Genomic DNA, 17,996 nt, shown 5'->3' with positions numbered 1-17,996 from the left:
ACGGTTTATACGTAGAGTTATGATACAACTAAGTGTAATGTGCGTCAAAGTATATTTAGTAGTGAAAAGTTTCTCATTTACAACAAAACTAGGATAAGCTGTAACTTGTGTACAGCTGGTGCAACCAGCCCCTGAACCTTAAAGTGATAGTTCACCCAAAAATCAAAATTATGTCATTAATAACTCACCCTTCATGTTGTTCCAAACACGTGAAACCTCCGTTTATCTTCGGAACACAGTTTAAGATATTTTAGATTTAGTCAGAGAGCTCTCAGTCCCTCCATTGAAGCTGTGTGTACGGTATACTGTCCATGTCCAGAAAGGTAAGAAAAACATCATCAAAGTAGTCCATGTGACACCAGAGGATCCGTTGGAATTTTTTGAAGCATCGAAAACACATTTTGGTCCAAAAATAGCAAAAACTACGACTTTATTCAGTATTGTCTTCTCTTCCGTGTCTGTTGTGAGCGTGTTCTGGTGTGCCCAATAACAAAGAAAACACGTCAGTAGTGTCGTACGTCAACAGCATCACTGAACGCGCTCACAACTAACTAGTGAACTAACCTTTTAACACTAAGTTTTGTTAATTTAGCAGCTTTTTGAAACGCGACAAAAATCACATTTCAATCTTGTCCAAGAGCATGAATGAGTCTGTGACAAGACTACGACCATGAAAATACGGCTTCAAGGGCCATCTGGAAACAAACGTTTTGTCATATTTTCATGATATTTCAAGGTCACATTTATGTAATCCTAAAAGCCATCATACTTTATAATATATAGATATACAAGATGTTTCTGAAATCATTGTTTCTGTGCACCAAGGCTACATTTATTTGACTAATTGAAATCGAAACGACCAACAGAGAGAAAAACACAAGGACAACAACAGAGAAGAGAAATAAAGTAACTGTTTATATATATTCAGTGGGATTTGTAACAATCTGGCTGTTGCAGGCTGTTGTAATGAGCTTAGGAATGACTTTGACTCTTCTCCAAACACTTGCCCAGTAGATGATCATTTATCTTCGGCCCGCTTAACTATTTGTACATGACTGTCCCATTACTGTGCCATTCCCAGCATTCTTCTCTTGGCGCTCACTTGTCTTTGTGCTTCTATCTTCCATCATTTTAGCGGCCCAGTACAGGCGTGTTTTGCCGGCTGATCAGTGGAATGATCTCAGAGCACCGCTGCTCAGATAAATCAAATCAAACGTTCAATCAATTCAAGGCAAAAGCTTTATAAAAGCTCAGCCACAGTACCCTGGATGGAGACACTGTGGGGCGCAGGCTTTGCATACTGTATATGTTTGTTAATGTGTGCCTTCAGTTGCTTCCCGTTCATGATCCGGCTCAATGAGCCAAGAAATCGGACATGTTTTTAACATGCTTTGCTAATGGACTCAGCAGATCAGACAGATTGAAGTCCCCCTGCAGATTTGAGTCATCGAAACACCAACTGTATATGTTTTAGCATGATTGTCAACAGATACACGAATAAGGTCCCCCAAATGCCCCATGTCCAAACATTCACTGAAACTTTAGCGAGAGATTTTGTGGTTTTGTTTTGACAGGGTTTTAAAAGCGCGTGTGGTCCAATTCCTGTCGGGATGCATGAGAGCCTCTCAGAGGTTCACCAGGGGTTTGTGCTAGACTTGAATGGCATTGTCAACGTTCCTTGGTTTTCCAAGGCTTTTGTAAGACATGAAAAGGACTTTTTTCTGTTATTTGTGTTTGCGCTCCTGAGCTTGCCCTGATAAAACGCATCCGTACACGGTATGCAACAGTGTCCCACTGGTGTAAATGAGAAGCTTCCGCTTGTGTGCCAACCAGCAATTGTTTCCTGTCTGCAGTATTCTGATCTCTATCATGTTGATGCTCCAGACATTTGTTGTGTTGAATACAGGAAATAAGAGCAATGAGATAAATGAATGCCAGGCACTGTGAGACACTGTGCAGATCTGAAAATCCACCTTTCTCCGTCTGATGTCTATTGTGCTGCTGTCAGTGCTGTAGGTGTTGGAGATGACAAGGAGCCTTTATCAAATATTAACAATGCTACCAGCCCTTCTGTTTCATCTAATGTTTTGTGCATACTTCTTTCACACATACTGTATAAACATCAGGGATGTGCACAATGGCCCGAAACACTAACCCCTTTTCCTTCCTGGGCCGAAGTGCCCTCTGGAGAAAGTCATTTCATTTGCATATACTCATTGTGCAGATACTTTTAATAAATATAGATGATAAATATTACATGACTGTCTGGGTGATTTATACTATCCTCTACTGTTTAAAAGTTTGGGGTCAGTAAGATTTTTATTTTTTTTTATTTTTATTATTATTATTTTTGTCATATGCTCACCAAAGCTGAATTTATTTGACCAAAAATACAGTAAAGCATTTAAATTGCAAAATTTTATTACGGCGTTAAATGACTTTTTTCTATTTTAATATGCTTTAAAATGTAATTTATCCCTGCTGTGTTTGATACTTAATATTTTATGTTTGAAATATGCTTTTCTTTCTTTCTTTCTTTCTTTCTTTCTTTCTTTCTTTCTTTCTTTCTTCAGGATTATTTAGCAAATAGAAACGCAAACAGTTTAAAAACACAACAGAGTAGAAGTTTCGACTGCCAATTTTTGAAAAATAAATACATAATCTTACTGACCCCAAACTAATAGCTAATAACATATTTAGAAACATATTAGCAAACAATTAATAGGTGATTTGATCGTACTAGTCTCATATTAACATAAGTCTCTTGCCCCCACTTTTATAAAAGTCAGTTTGGTGCAAGGCTGTGTGTTCAGTAGATTTCCATAGAGTTTTAACAGTAAGAGTTAATTTAGCACACGTCATTGGTTGTGTTGGCCCTCTTTCTCTTCCTGTCTATCACTCCCCTTCCCCAAATGAGTCTCTCCCTCTCTGTGACAGTACAGACCTGAATCAGCCGCTGATCTGCTCCATGTCTTACACAGAAGTAAATATGAAACGCGATATGAACATTTCATCTAAAGAAATGTGAGTGATGCTCGCATGTACATCACTGCCACAATTCGGTCGGTTTACCTGGTACTATGTGGTCGCTGTGAGCAATTCATACAGCCTGGATTTTAATACTTAAATAGGTTAATGGCTCGTTCAAAACTCTGATTATGAGCGATAGTAATAGCAAACATGGCTAAATATGTTTGTGGAGATGAGGACAGCGTGCACAGAAACCCTGCTGCACCGTCAGGTCTCATGCAGCTCTGCTTTGATTGGATGGCTGTAAGTGCTGCCAGCTCATTTGTTGTTTGATTCTGAGCGGTAGGACATCTATCAGCTATCTGTGCCTGTCCAACAATGAAACAGCCGGGAAGGCAGTCTTCTCTTTGTTAGCAGATTGGCTAAAGGTTGTATAAACGGATGAGTGATGTGGGGTACTTGCATTGTAATTGGCCACTAGAGAGCAAGATCTGTATTCTCAGCAGAGTGCAAGTCTTGAGTCGAATTCATCGGTAGGTCAAAACCGGGCGAATGTTGTGCTGAATCATGATGCCTTTAGCTCAGCGAACACCCGCATAGCGTTTTACATGAGCAAACGCTACCTTGTGGGTAGGCAGAATTGCATGTAAGAGATCAATTATGTAGTTGCGTTAGCCAAGATTGTATTGTTCATTGACAGAGCAAAGAATAATGTATCTGCTTGAAGCAAGAGGAGGCATGGGAAATACCTTTGGGAACAGACACAGCTCAATCACTCACACAAGATGCCAGATCACACCGAGAATAAAATGAAAAAGAAACACATTGAAAATAAAAAAGCACACATGCTTCAATGCAAAAGACAACTGCAGTGATTATAATTATAATGTGGGAACATCTGGCTCAAAAAGGATCACAGCGGCGTGCTACTATTGTAATCCAAATCTAAGTAATATAAAATCTCACATCTCACTGGTCAAAGGGCTTTATTTTATTTTATTTTTGTCACTGGTTCAAGCCTTGCTCGTGTGCTAAGCAGAACTGGTTATATTCACATCATGCCTTGTTACAGTACATTACCTTATCACATATTTAATTTTTTTTAGGTACAATTTCTATAACACTGCAAACTGTAAAACATTTTTTGTGCCAGTGTTTTGACCCCTGGCTGTCTGTTGTTCTTTTTTTCTGTCTCACATCTTCATCTGTTTCCTTGCAGATGGTTTTTGAAGCCACAGTCTCATCGGAGCAGAAGGGTTACATCGGTCTGGACGATATAGTGCTGTTAAACTACCCCTGCTGTAAGTTCAGTCGCTTTACACACACAGAAACACACACACACTGACATTTTCCAACCCAGCGGGAGGCGTATGACCAGGTCAGAACGGTGAACAAAGGTGGTCATTTTCTCCTGTCAGAGTCGTGGGTACTTACTTTTGATCTGAACAGCCATCATGAATGACAATTATCCACTGACACTTTGTCTTCCGTTTCCCTTGTTCTTTCTCCACGTCCACTTCCTGCGGCTGACCTTTTGCGCTGATATCACTCCATCTCTCAGTCCCAGCAGTCGCCTTCTTAGATATATTTACTTTCTGGGGGAAGAAGAAAGAAAAAGGCACTTCTTTCTTTGGCTTTTGTGCCCTATGTGCTGCTACTTAATCTGTTGCTTCACTCAGGCGTGAATGAGAGCGGAAATCCTGTGTCCGCCATTCTCACGCTTCCGGTGTTCTCACACACCTGACCTACACTACATCAGTGCTGCTGGAAGTGTGTGTTAGTGGACGACACATAATTCTGCTCCAGTAGTTTGGACTGGGGCGCTCGGACCCATTGGATCGCCGTGGGTCTCGCTACCTGCTGACTTCTGGGAAATGCAGTGCGGTCATGCTGACAAAAATGCTGGAAAACAGAGAGTGTGTGCGGATGGGGACCGTGCTGTTGGATTGTGAGACTCTGTTTGTGGCCTGCTTTAATTTGATGAAGCAGAATGCAGGTTTATGTTTGCATTTCAATTTTACACCGCACAGCAAGAAGGTAATTGCAAATGCTCCAGAAACACACCTAATGGACACACAGAGACGTTTGCCCATGTTTGCGAGCCTAGTATTGAGCTTTCCCATGAATTTAAAGAGTTGATTTGTTCTGCTTCAGTGTGGATGCACTCTTATGAGAAAAGAAAAAAAAAAAACTTGTTTTAAGTTTAGCACTCATTTGTGTTAAGATCCTACTATTACTGTTACTGAGGGTTAATTATGAGATCAAGCTCTCTTACTCTACAACATTTTGACGCATAACCATCCTACAAGTCATCTTTTTAAATACATTTTGCTTACTTTTTCTTGTTTCTGCCAGGATAAATTAACTTCTGTTTGACACCTGGGCAGCTTAAAGCTCTATTCTCAAAATGCTGTTTTAGGCTGATAAAAGCCTTATTCCTGCATTTGAAAAAAGCCTGAGGCTCTAGAATACACAAGTACCTTTATTTTTTCCACTACACTTTTGAAAAAGCTTTTCTGGAATCTGTAATTGCACTAAAACTATTGACGTTTGACCAGGCTTGCATAGTATACAGTAGAGCAATGATCAGCACCATGGACAGCTCCACCTTTTATCTTCTTTTTAATTCATTAAATTGATCAAAAGTGACATTGTTTGTTTATTTATTTTAAAAAATATATCATTCAAATTAATTATGTTCTGTAAAATGTTACATTCAACAAATTAAATGTGTAAAAAAAAAAAGCACACAAAAAAAAAGCAGCACAGCAGTTTTAATTGTGATAACCATAAATGTTTCTTGAGCAGGAAATCAGCATATTGACTCTGAAATAATGGCTACTGAAAATTGAGCTTTGCAACACTGGTACACAATGGTTCATAATATTAATGTTTTTACTATATTTTAGAACAAATAAATACTGCCTTGGTGAGCATGAGAGACTTCTTTCAAAAAATGACTCCAGATTTTTAAACAGCATTTTATTTTATTTTTTTTTGCTTGTTGACACTTACAAATCTTTCAATATGTAGACTCCATCAGATAAACACTTTGAAGATCTGTCTGTCTGTCTCAGTATGCGTCTGACTTTGATTTGGTGATGCATTATTGAAATGATACCTACGCATCCCAGAGTGAAGTCAAATCAGTCAACTCTGAGGTTTATCTAGAAACAGTTTATGGGTGATGATAACAGATGTCTATGCTATTCTATCAGCATTTTTATTTTTATTTTTTTTGCTACATTAATATTTAAAAACAACCAGTTATTTCTACTATTGCAGTATTCTGTATTATGGCATACATTTCTGTTAAACCTGTACTGCTGAGCTGTTTAGTACAGTAAGATGATGCTCAGTTTGGCAGATTTGCAGATTGCTGATGGAGACCAACTGTAAGCATGGCAAAAACTGCTGACAGGATCAGTAAGCCTAAAATAAATTGCTAACTTATCACTCTATATTACCTGACAAAACATTATTTTCTTCGCTTGCTTGCAATAATGTTCATGTTGGCACTTGATTCAGTTATGAAACTATTTATTTATTTTATTTGATAATTTATCATACAAATGCAACTAGTTATTTAATAAACCATTAGTTGTTACTTCACTAAAACATGACATAGCTACACGTTGCAAGTTATTACTATATCAACACCAGTGCATCATGTATAATTACAATCAACTTACCCTAAACCAAACCACTAACCCTGTAGTAAATACATATATTATTTCTCAGTACTTCCTTGTGTAATTACTTGGGCTGCCCTGTCCAAAGATTTTCCTGGTTGACAATTAGTCATTCATTTAATCCATGAGTCAACTAATCGCATGTTTATGACATTAATTTAATGTGTTGTCACATTTACCGCTCTGTGCTTTTAGAGGTCTGTGGAATGGAGCAGGACAGAGACCATCTTGTGCCTAATATCTTCATGTCTTCTCCTGATCTTTCAAAGCAAGTGACTTTTGCAAAAAGGTCAGGAGATAAAATGTTATCTTCCACACGTGTAAGAAAATAAGGCAATGTTTCATATTGTTTGGTGAGAGAAGGCGAAACTAAATTACCAGCAGATGTGGAATGTGCTGTATGAATAAACTTGATGTGTCTCATCAAAATCTAACAAACAAGTAAAAAGGTAACTGTCCTACAGTGTTTGTCTGCTTTACCATGGTAAAAGTCTGCTCCTTCAGCTGGCTGTGTGTTTCTGAAAGTTTTATCCACATTAATGCTAATGAATGATATATTTTTTTGAAAAAATATAGTTTCTTAAAAAAAAAAAAAAAAAAAAAAAAAAAAACATAGACACACTCACTGTAGAAGAGAGTCAGGCTCAGCTCAGAACCACTGGTTGTCTCAAAGAAACTCACCCAGAGAGCCTTATCACAAAAAAAAAAAAAAAAAAAAAAAAAAAAAACTCACCTCAGACAACAAGCATTTGTCATCTTGAATGGCAATGGAGTGAAGAGCCTGTCCTGGGGTCAGGGTGAAAGACTGTCACCATGGAGAGGGCTCCCGAAAGCACCGGATCAGGAGCATGGTTTCAGTGGTTTCAGTGCAGTCCTCTGGAGATGGAGCCACATTAAAGATTTGATGACAGTGGTCTGACACTCTAATACAACATCAGACTGCCCAAACTGATCACTGATCACTGATCACCCTGCTCAACGCTCTTGGTAACCCTCGTTCCCTGAAGGAATTGGGATATCACTTCAATAGATCAATCTATTTGAGTGTAAACTAAATGAGCCAATGCACACTGGCATGCAATTATTGCATTCAGCTGCAGTTGATCACAGCGTGAGCAATAAAAGTATGTTTCAGTGCATACCGGCCGCTCAGTGGTGGATACAACAGCCGTGACGACGGGATATGACATCTCCGTTCCCTCCTTCAGGAAACGAGGGTTACCGCTGAAGTGCCACAGCGTCATCACCAAAAGCTTCCAAGAGGGCGTTGAACTCGTAGCTCACTGAAGACAATTGGATGGAGCAGAATGATGTTGTCGCTCGGCTCTGAAGCAAAAAGCTGGTATGCATTGCACCTGCTGCCTTTTTATGCTCACGCTGTGATCAGCTGCAGCTGGATGCAATAACTGCTCATTTAGTTAGTTTACACTAGAAGTAGATTGGTCTATTGAAACGATATCCCAATTCGTCAGTCATTCGATGTGAAGGCGACAGTGACCGGCTGAAAGGGAACTATATTTGAAAAGTCTATTCCCTTGCATAATCTTATTGGAAAACCTGACATTTATTTCTTACTTCTCAGAAAAAAGAGCAAACAAAAAAATAAAAAGAGAGGGAATATGGATTATGGGAGGAAAGCATTATGCAGTTGATTCACTGATCAGAGGCCAAATTTTGGATATCAGTGAACTATAGAGACATAGAAAACAGGCCAGTGTGTTTACCCAGAATCCTGTGCTCTTGCCAAAGGCAGCACTGTGAGGTTTCTGCTCAGCTCCGCTTGAACTAGAGCAAAATGATGCCGCAGGAGTCGCAAGCGGAGCAGACAGACACGTCCGTCCTACATTTCCCTTGTTTGCTTTATGAATATTTTCTAAATTGATTAGGCGATGCGTTGAACAACTAATCAACCCTAGGGAAAGGTTCAGGTTCAGGTCAACAACACACCAGTTGTTTCTTAAAGTCATTTCATATACTGTAGGATATGTTTTTGAAAGATGATGAAAACAATGGTAAGAATGGCCAGACTTGGATTAAAAAAAATATGGTGATGATTAGTCTTCCTTAAAAATCTATGTTGTTTTACTTAAATAACAGGGAATGCAATCGATACACTCACATGATATTACAGCAAGAAAAATATAACTCATTTTGCATTATAAGCAAGCTATTAAACAGTCAATAAAAAAAACCCATAGAGCTCTGATCTAGAACAAACTGAGATTTCACTGTGTCCATTCACACCTGGCTATTCTGATCGAGTTGCTGCCATAAGAAAGCCATCATTAAACCGCTTGATCTTCACTTATTAGTGATGCGTTGATGCAATTATATATGACAGCTGGAAGGCTGCAGACAAGAAGCATTGTGTGGAAGCGAACAAAGTGCTTTCAAGAGGCCTGTCTTTAGGTAAAAGCTATAGAGTTTGTTCTTCAGATAATGGTTTGAGAGCATTTTAAGCATTCAATGCTTGGAGACTTTTCATTATTGTGCTCTGAAAAATGTGGAAGGCTTATTGCAGTCGAGTGTTTGCCTCCCGTTTGGTCGGCTGTTTTGTTTTGCACTGGTCATGTTGCATTCGCTCAGATTCAGTGCTTGTGTGTTAGGAATAAGTGGAGTGCAGTCATGTTTCGGCAGCGGCGCTCTGTAATGATTTGATGCTGAGCTGACAAGCACAGGCAGATAAGAACAAATGAGGCGTTCTGTGGCCATGAAGACAAAACATGAGGCTTAGAGAGAAGTGATATGAATGGACTGCATAACAACTGGGGAAACAGCATAAATCTCTTTTATTTAGCACTTTCTTGCAAAATTGAGAGGGCAAAAAAGACTTAAGTAGAAAAGACAACAAATAGTACCAGGGAACATGCACTATAGGTTTGGATCACAATCATATATACTGTATATGATCAACTGCAAATCATTTGATTAATTAGTCTGTATGTCATATAATTGATTTGATTATAGCTGTAATTGGTTGACATCCCTATGATAATAGCTGTTACTTCTCTTTTTGCACAGATAAAGTGCCACATTTCTCCAGACTCGGGGATGTGGAGGTGAACGCAGGACAGAACGCCACATTTCAGTGTGTGGCGACCGGACGCTCCACCAAGACGGACCCCTTCCTGGTGGAGGTGAGTGTGTGTGGGAATGTGGATTTTAATAAGCAGCTATTGCTTAATGAAGCAGCAAGCTTACTAAAACTATATTTGGGTTGTTAAACTGCTGGAAGTCAAAAACATGTGACCTTCAGAAACTCATTAAAATTCAGTGCACTTCCTTTTTAATTAATCAGCGGCAATTGCACTTCCCAGCCCAATCTGATGTTTAGAGGATAGTTGGAATTATTTTATTATTAAATGTCATTTATTTCTACATTATGTGCAGTGCTGAATAAAACATACACAATTCAAGGGATAAAAAAAATAAATAAAACAAAATAAAATTGTGGCTAAACATCTTTTTCAAAATAGACTTTTATAAACAGAACTTTGTTTAAAATAGTACACACTGAATTGCCTGTAGGTGTATTTTGGGACTTTATTTATTTATTTATTTATTTATTTATTTATTTATTTATTTATTTTATTTTGTTTTAAAAAAAGAACAGTGCTAATAATATTATTTAATGTCTCAATTTTTAAGACTTTCAGCTCTCCACCCATAATTTTCTTGAGTAATTTTATATAGTATTCCCTTTTCACATCCACTTTATTATTTATGGAGGAACTAATTGGACTATAATACGTGGATAGAGCTAACATTTCCATTTATCTCAATGGCAGTTCCTTGGCTGGTGCAGGACCTTCCCAGTAGCAGTCTGAAATCTGACATCATTGCTCATGGACTGCAGAACCTTTTCAGCCAATAACCTGAGCCTTAAATACCATATAACTAATCATTTTTAAGACAAAATACTTCATTGCGACATGATTGGCTGATGTCATCACAAAAACTTTTCACAGTCCAAAACCACTAGTGACTAAAATTAGTTGTGATGTTAAAAGCACAAGAAATGAATTTAATCATTTAAGAGACGATGCATAATGGCAATGGTGTATAATGGCATCTTTTTACTAAGCAGCCTATTATTACTGAAGAGTAGGTTTCACTTTAAAAGCAGCACTGTCTCTTTAAATCCTGAAGCACGTGACGTGGATCTGACACACTTACGATTTACTCCCAACTCTTTATGTTCATTTTGGACGTAAAACTAATTTATGAGGTCTCCCGCCAAAACCGAACTCCTGCCCCTTTAATCGCTGATGCTACAGTACATAACTCATGTTACTTATAATGCATCAACCCCAACACTGCACAAATAGAGGCTGTGTGAAGTTAAAATAAGTGACTCATCAACCCCAACACTGCACAAATAGAGGCTGTGTGAAGTTAAAATAAGTAACTCACATCAGGCCGATCTCAGCATAAGCTCTGGATGCTGGATCTCTGATCTCTTTCAGTTTTTGTGTTTGGTATCACAGCTGAGGTCTGAAGTGCTTGCCCCTGGCCATGTGGATTCTTGTCTTACAACCTTTGCACTTTCTCATTGCTGTTGGTGAGAAGTTCAGTGTAATTCCATTACTCTGGAAAGGTCACACAAGTTGTGTTGGAACAGTACAGTATTAAAGTGAGGTACAGCAAACTGAAAACTCCTCAAATTCGGTCCTTGTTCAGAAGCAGTTCATGACGTCAGTTGTTTGTTGTGAACTATTATTTTTGTAGATGCATGGATAGCATTATAAATAGCCCTTTCAACTAATGGAGAATCAAATCGTATATTCTCTTGAGTGAGAACTATTATAATAGATAAACCATTATCTAACATAAAATTAGCATAGCATGAAAAGTAGGGCAATTTTAAAGCACATTAATTATTTGCATCGCCCACAACCACAGACAGACACACACAAACCTGATTTTGGCTGTGACTGTAACCAGCAATTAAAATCACACAACAGTGTCACAACTTTATCATAATCTGTTTAATTGCTGAAAATCTGTTTTAATTTATAACTTTTCATTTTGATTACCAGTAATGTCACATTTGCTTTGCTACAGCATGATTTCCTTTTAGAAGATTATCAAACAAATATTGATTAGATTATTAGAAGATTATCAAACAAATATTGTTCTGTTATTTCTGAATCTTACATTAAAAAGTGATAATCAAAATACCATGATAAAATACCTTAATAATTTACTGTAAAACCTAACATACTGTATGAACTAAGAAAATAGTAATAGTAATAATATACACACACACACACACACACACACACACACACACACAAACACAATGAAACAGTCTGTTGAACCTTTTATATAAAAAAATACAAATATATTTTGTATATTTATATATATATATATATATATATATATATATATATGGGGGGGGGGGGGGTCTAAATCACTGATTCTTAAACCTGCTTTCTTGCATTCTATGTTCTTCCAACCTTATTTTTTAGTAAGCTGCGAATGTGCTTTGGGGAAATGTATCAGAGTAAAAGCTTACCTTTTAATAAGGTAATAAGGTATAGCACATTTCGTACAAAGTGTTAATTCAAAGTGCTTTACATAAAAGAAAGTGAAATAATAATGAAGAAAAAAAAAATTAAACAAGCAATTTAAAAACTTTTACAATTTAAATCGACTTATTTAAAATGAATTTAAAACAGTTAAAAATATAAAATGATTTTGCATAAAATACAGTGAATAAGTAAAATACAGTGCGATCAGTTCAGACATTGCACAGTGCTCATTCAATGAATGCACAGCTAAACAGATGTGTTTTGAGTCTAGATTTAAATGTGACTAGTGTTTTAGCACATCTGATCTCTTCTGGAAGCTGATTCCAGCTGCGGGCACCATCGTAACTAAAGGAGGACTCCCCTTGTTTTGTGTGAACCCTTGGTATTTTTACTTGACAAATATGCAGCACACGTGTATGAGTACAAGCATGTTTTCATCATTGTCTCTCTTGACTCTATTCACTCAGTGTAGTCCATTATGGGGTGGACATATTCACATTTGCATTTCCATGCTAGCATTTGGGCCAAACTATTTTTTTTTTCTTCTTCTTCTTTGAACCTCTGTCGACACTCTGGAGTCCAGACTTGTTCCCAGACAACATGCTATTAAACACTAGCCAGCACATGTAAAGAATTAAAAATCCTGCAGAAATGGTAATTTTCTCATTTTAAATGATGTATTGTCCTTCTGCAAACTGGCTTGTACATTTAAACGTAGACACACACATACTGTATCACATGAGACATGCAAACCTCCCAGCTCCCAGCATTTAATTAATGCAGTTAATGTCTTCTTCACATTTTCACCACAGGCCAAACACTTCACACTGATCTCCCCTTATATTAGTTATCGCTAACAACCAGCATATGCATTTAAATGATCTATCTATCTGACTATTTCTATCTATCTATCTATCTATCTATCTATCTATCTATCTATCTATCTATCTATCTATCTATCTATCTGACTATTTCTATCTATCTATCTATCTATCTATCTATCTATCTATCTATCTATCTATCTGACTATTTCTATCTATCTATCTATCTATCTATCTATCTATCTATCTATCTATCTATCTATCTATCTATCTATCTATCTATCTTAATAATATGCTAATCATGCTAAAATCATGCTAGCAACATGCTAGTCGCATGCTAATCATGCTAGAAACATGCTAGTCACATGCTAGTCATGCTAGAAACGTGCTAGCAACATGTTAATCATGCTAGCAACATGCTAGTTGCATGCTAATCATGCTAGAAATATGCTAGTCACATGCTAGTCATGTTAGAAAAATGCTAGCAACATGCTAATCACGTTGGAAACAATGCTAGCAACATGCTAATCATACTAAAATCATGCTAACAACATGCCAGTGATGCTAGAAAAATGCTAGCTACATGTTAGCAACATGCTAATCATGCTAGAGACATGCTAGCAACATGATAATCATGCTAAAATCATGCTAGTCGAATGCTAGTCATGCTAGAAACATGCTAGCAACATGTTAATAATGCTAAAATCATGATAACAAATGCTAGTCGCATGCTAATCATGTTAGAAACATTTTAACAACATGCTAGCAACATGCTAATCATGCTAGAAGCATGCTAGTGAAATGCTAGCAATACGCTAATCATGCTAGCAACATGCTAGTTGCATGATAATCACGCTAGAAACATGCTAGTCACAAGCTGGAAACATGCTAGCAACATGCTAATCATGCTAAAATCAGGCTAGCAACATGCTAGTCGCATGCTAGTCATGATAGAAACATGATAATAACATGCTAATCATGCTAGCAAAATGCTAGTCACATGCTAGCAACATGCTAGTCATAATAGAAACATGATAATAACATGCTAATCATGCTAGCAACATGCTAGTCACATGCTAATCATGCTAGAAACATGCTAGCGACATGCTAGCAACATGCTAGTTGCATGCTAGTCATGCTAGAAACATGCTAGCAACATGCTTATAATGTTAGATACATCCTAGCGACATGCTAGCAAACATTCTTATCATTCTAGAAACATGCTAGCAACATGGTAATCATGGTAAAATCATGCTATCAACATGCTAGTTGCATGCTAGTCATGTTAGAAATATGCTTGCAACATGTTTATCATGCTAGAAACATGCTAGTCGCATGCTAGTCATGTTAGAAACTTGTTAACCAAATGCTAATCATGCTAAGATCATGCTAGCAACATGCTAGTCGCATACTAATAATAATGCTAGAAACATGCTAGCAACATGGTAATCATACTAGAGACATGCTAGCAACATTCTAATAATGCTAGAAACATGCTAGCAACATGCTAGTCGCATACTAATCATGCTAAAAAATGCTAGCAACATGTTAATCATGCTAAAATCATGTTAGCAAAATGCTAGTCATATACTAGTCATGTTAGAAACATGTTAATTATGCTAACAACATGTTAGCGACATGCTACTAACTTGCTAATCATGCCAGGGACATGGCTAGTCACATTGTTAATTATGTTTGCGACATGTTAGCAACATGCTAATAATGCTAGAAACATGCTAATAAACATGCTTATCATGCTAGAAACATGCTAGCTACATTCTAGTCACATGATAATCATGCTAGAAACATGCTAGCAACATGCTAGTCATGTTAGAAACAAGTTAACAACGTGCTAGTCAAATGTTAATCATGCTAGAAATATACTAGCAACAAGTTAGTCATGATAACAATATGCTAGCAACATGCTATTAACATGCTAATCATGTTAGAAATATGTTAGTCATGCTAGAAACTATATACTATAAACTATAAACTTCTAACTTTTTTAAACTTCTTCAAACTTTCTGGTCAGGCTTTCTCAAGCCAACTTAAAGTTTGTCTCAACAAACTTTTTTTTCCTAGTTATTATTATTATTATTATTATTATTATTATTATTATTATTATTATAGTTTGGTCTAATGTTCCTTGGATCTCAACACTCTTCAGTTAGATTAACTCCCAAAATGTCAGCAGTGGCATGGTTTATTACAGTTAAACTAAACTAAACTAAACTAAAATAAAATAAAACTCGGATTAGGTTGGGGAGGTCATTCCACCAGGAGGGAACATTTCATTTAAAAGTCAGTAAAAGTGACTTTCTGCTTATTTGGTATGGCACAATCAAGCGACGTTCACTTGCAGAATGCAAGCTTCTAGAGGCATATAAGTCTGAAGTAACAAATTTAGGTAAATGGGTGCATAGCCGGTGGTAGTTTTGTAGGCAAACATCAATGCCTTGAATTTTATGCGAGCAGCTATTGGAAGCCAGTGCAAATTGATAAACAGAGGTGTGACTTGTATTCTTTTTGGCTCATTAAAAATGTATGTTGCTACCTCGTTCTGGATTAATTGTAAAGGTTTGATAGAGCTGGCTGGAAGACCTGCCTAGAGGGCATTGCAATAGTCCAGCCTGGACAGAACAAGAGCTTGAACAAGGAGTTGTGCAGGATGATCCGAAAGAAAGGGCTTGATCTTTTTGATGTTGAATAAAGCAAATCTGCAGGATCAGGCAGTTTTAGCAGTGTGGTCTGAGAAAGTCTGTTGATCATCAATCATAACTCTTAGGCTTCTAGCTGTTTTTGAAGGAGTTGTGGGTGATGTGCCTAACTTGATGGTGAAATTGTGATGAAACGATGGGTTTGCTGGAATCACAAGCAGTTCTGTCTTGGCAAGGTTGAGTTGAAGGTGATGGTCCATCATCCAGCAAGAAATGTCTGCTAGACAAGCTGAGATGCGAATAGCTACTGTCGGATCATCAGGATGGAATGAGAGGTAGAGTTCAGTGTCATCAGCATAGTGGTGGTATGAAAAGCCATGTTTTTGAATGACAGAACCTAATGATGCCATGTAGACAGAGAAGAGAAGTGGTCCAGGAACTGAGCCCTGAGGCACCCCAATAGTTAGATGTTGAGACTTGGACACCTCACCTCTCCAAGATACTTTGAAGGACCTATCTGATAGGTAAGACTCAAACCATTGAAGTGTTGTTCCTGAGATGCCTTTCGCCAGTAGCGTTGATAGGAGGATCTGGTGGTTAACCATGTCAAAAGCAGCGTACAGATCAAGCAGGATAAGTACTGAAGATTTGGATTCCGCTCTTGCCAATCTTAGAGCGTCAACAACTGAGAGCAAGGCAGTCTCCGTTGAATTTCCACTTCTGAAGCCAGATCGGTTGCTGTCAAGGAGGTTGTTGTGTGTGAGAAATGTAGAGGTTGAACACAGCTCATTCAAGTATTTTTGCAATGAAAGGAATGAGGGAAACTGGTCTGTAGTTCTCTAAAAGAGATGGGTTGAGGGTGGGTTTCTTAAGTAGTGGAGTTATACAAGCCTGTCTAAATGATGAGGGAAAAACACCAGTGTGGTGGGTTGTGTTGATGATGTGAGTGAGTGCAGGTACAACTGCAGGAGAAATGGCTTGAAGGAGATGAGATGGAATAGGATCAAGCGGGCAAGTAGTAAGGTGATTAGAAAGGATGAGTTTTGAGACTTTTGCCTCAGAGAGTGAAGAGAAGGATGTAGTAAATGAGTGTATGTTTGGTGGTGATATGAGCTTGATTGATTGTGGTGTGGAAAATTGTGCACTAATGTGTATTAGAGATGAAGCATGAGGGGGAGGAGGACAAAGAAGTGAGGAAAATGTTTTAAAAAGCATGCAAGAGTTTTGACGAATTGTTAATTTTTGTAATGGTAGTATGTCATTTTAGCAGTGGAGACATTAACAGAGAAGGAAAAAAGTGACTGATACACATTAAGGTCAGTAGTATTTTTGGATTTTCGCCACACCCTTTCAGCAGCTCTAAGCTTAGAACAGTGTTTGTGTAGAAAATCAGATAACGAAGGGGAAGAAGGGGTGTTACGGGCTGGCCTGGAAGATAAGGGGCAAACAGTGTCTAAATATGTAAGAGTGGAGCAGAAAGTATCAGTAACACTGTTAGCATCCAAAGCTGCAAACAGTTTAGGGGAAGGAAGTGAAGATGAAACCATTGCAGATAGCCGGGAGGGTGAAAGTGTGCGTAAGTTACGTTGAAAGATGACATGTGGAGGGGTAAGTGATGTGTCAGGGATCATGTTGAGGTTAAAAGTGAGGAGGAAGTGATCTGACGTGTGTAGTGGAGTAGCCAGAACATGGTCAGTAGAGCAGTTTTGTGTATAAATAAGGTCCAGTTGGTTGCCTGATTTGTGAGTAGCAGTAGTTGACACTCGGTTGAGATCAAAAGAGGCAATCAGAGTGTGGAAATCAGCATACAGAGGTTTATCTAGGTGGATGATGAAATCTCCAAGCATAACTAGGGGTGTACCATCCTCAGGAAAGGTTGAGAGCAACACATCTAATTCATCCAAAAAGTTACCCAGTGGTCCTGGGGGTCGATAGACAACTAAAAAATGAATTTTAAGAGGGTAGGTAACAGTAACTGAATGAGATTTAATGGAGCTGTTGATACCCAAAGATGGTAAAGGATTACATTTCCAATCATTAGAGATGAGCAGAGGTCATAGGATACAGATACATAGGATACATAGAGGATACAGACTGGATCTGGTGACTACGGTGACCATCTGAATAAGAACGAAAAATTCTTCTAACGATGTAGAAAGTACATCTTGTGTTATTGGAAGTGTTCCCAGTTCTGGTTGTCCTAATGAATGCTGTCTAAAAATCCTTTAAAGGATTGGAATATTAGAAATGTGTTATTATGTGTAAACCAGGTTCAAGAGATGGGTCTTTAATCTAGATTTAAACTGACAGAGTGTGTCTGCC

The 17,996-nt window shown here is 37.8% G+C and overlaps 1 protein-coding gene and 1 long non-coding RNA gene across 8 annotated transcripts in view; one reads left to right on the top strand and one right to left on the bottom strand.

Moving 5' to 3' along the window:
• LOC127935833 (uncharacterized) overlaps positions 1-17,996 on the bottom strand; it is a 221,460-nt gene that overhangs the window by 89,728 nt on the left and 113,736 nt on the right. The gene's annotated exons all lie outside the window — the stretch shown is intronic.
• LOC127935786 (receptor-type tyrosine-protein phosphatase U) overlaps positions 1-17,996 on the top strand; it is a 263,677-nt gene that overhangs the window by 139,301 nt on the left and 106,380 nt on the right. For all 6 annotated transcript variants that reach the window (XM_052533964.1, XM_052533960.1, XM_052533963.1 and 3 more), the window contains exons 4-5: positions 4,190-4,271; positions 9,684-9,799. In XM_052533964.1, the coding sequence (XP_052389924.1) occupies positions 4,190-4,271; positions 9,684-9,799 (198 nt within the window). The remainder of the gene's footprint in view (positions 1-4,189; positions 4,272-9,683; positions 9,800-17,996) is intronic.

The sequence above is a fragment of the Carassius gibelio genome, chromosome A19, assembly GCF_023724105.1.
Source record: "Carassius gibelio isolate Cgi1373 ecotype wild population from Czech Republic chromosome A19, carGib1.2-hapl.c, whole genome shotgun sequence".
Lineage (NCBI taxonomy): Eukaryota > Metazoa > Chordata > Actinopteri > Cypriniformes > Cyprinidae > Carassius > Carassius gibelio.
This window is presented reverse-complemented; position numbering and strand designations above follow the sequence as displayed.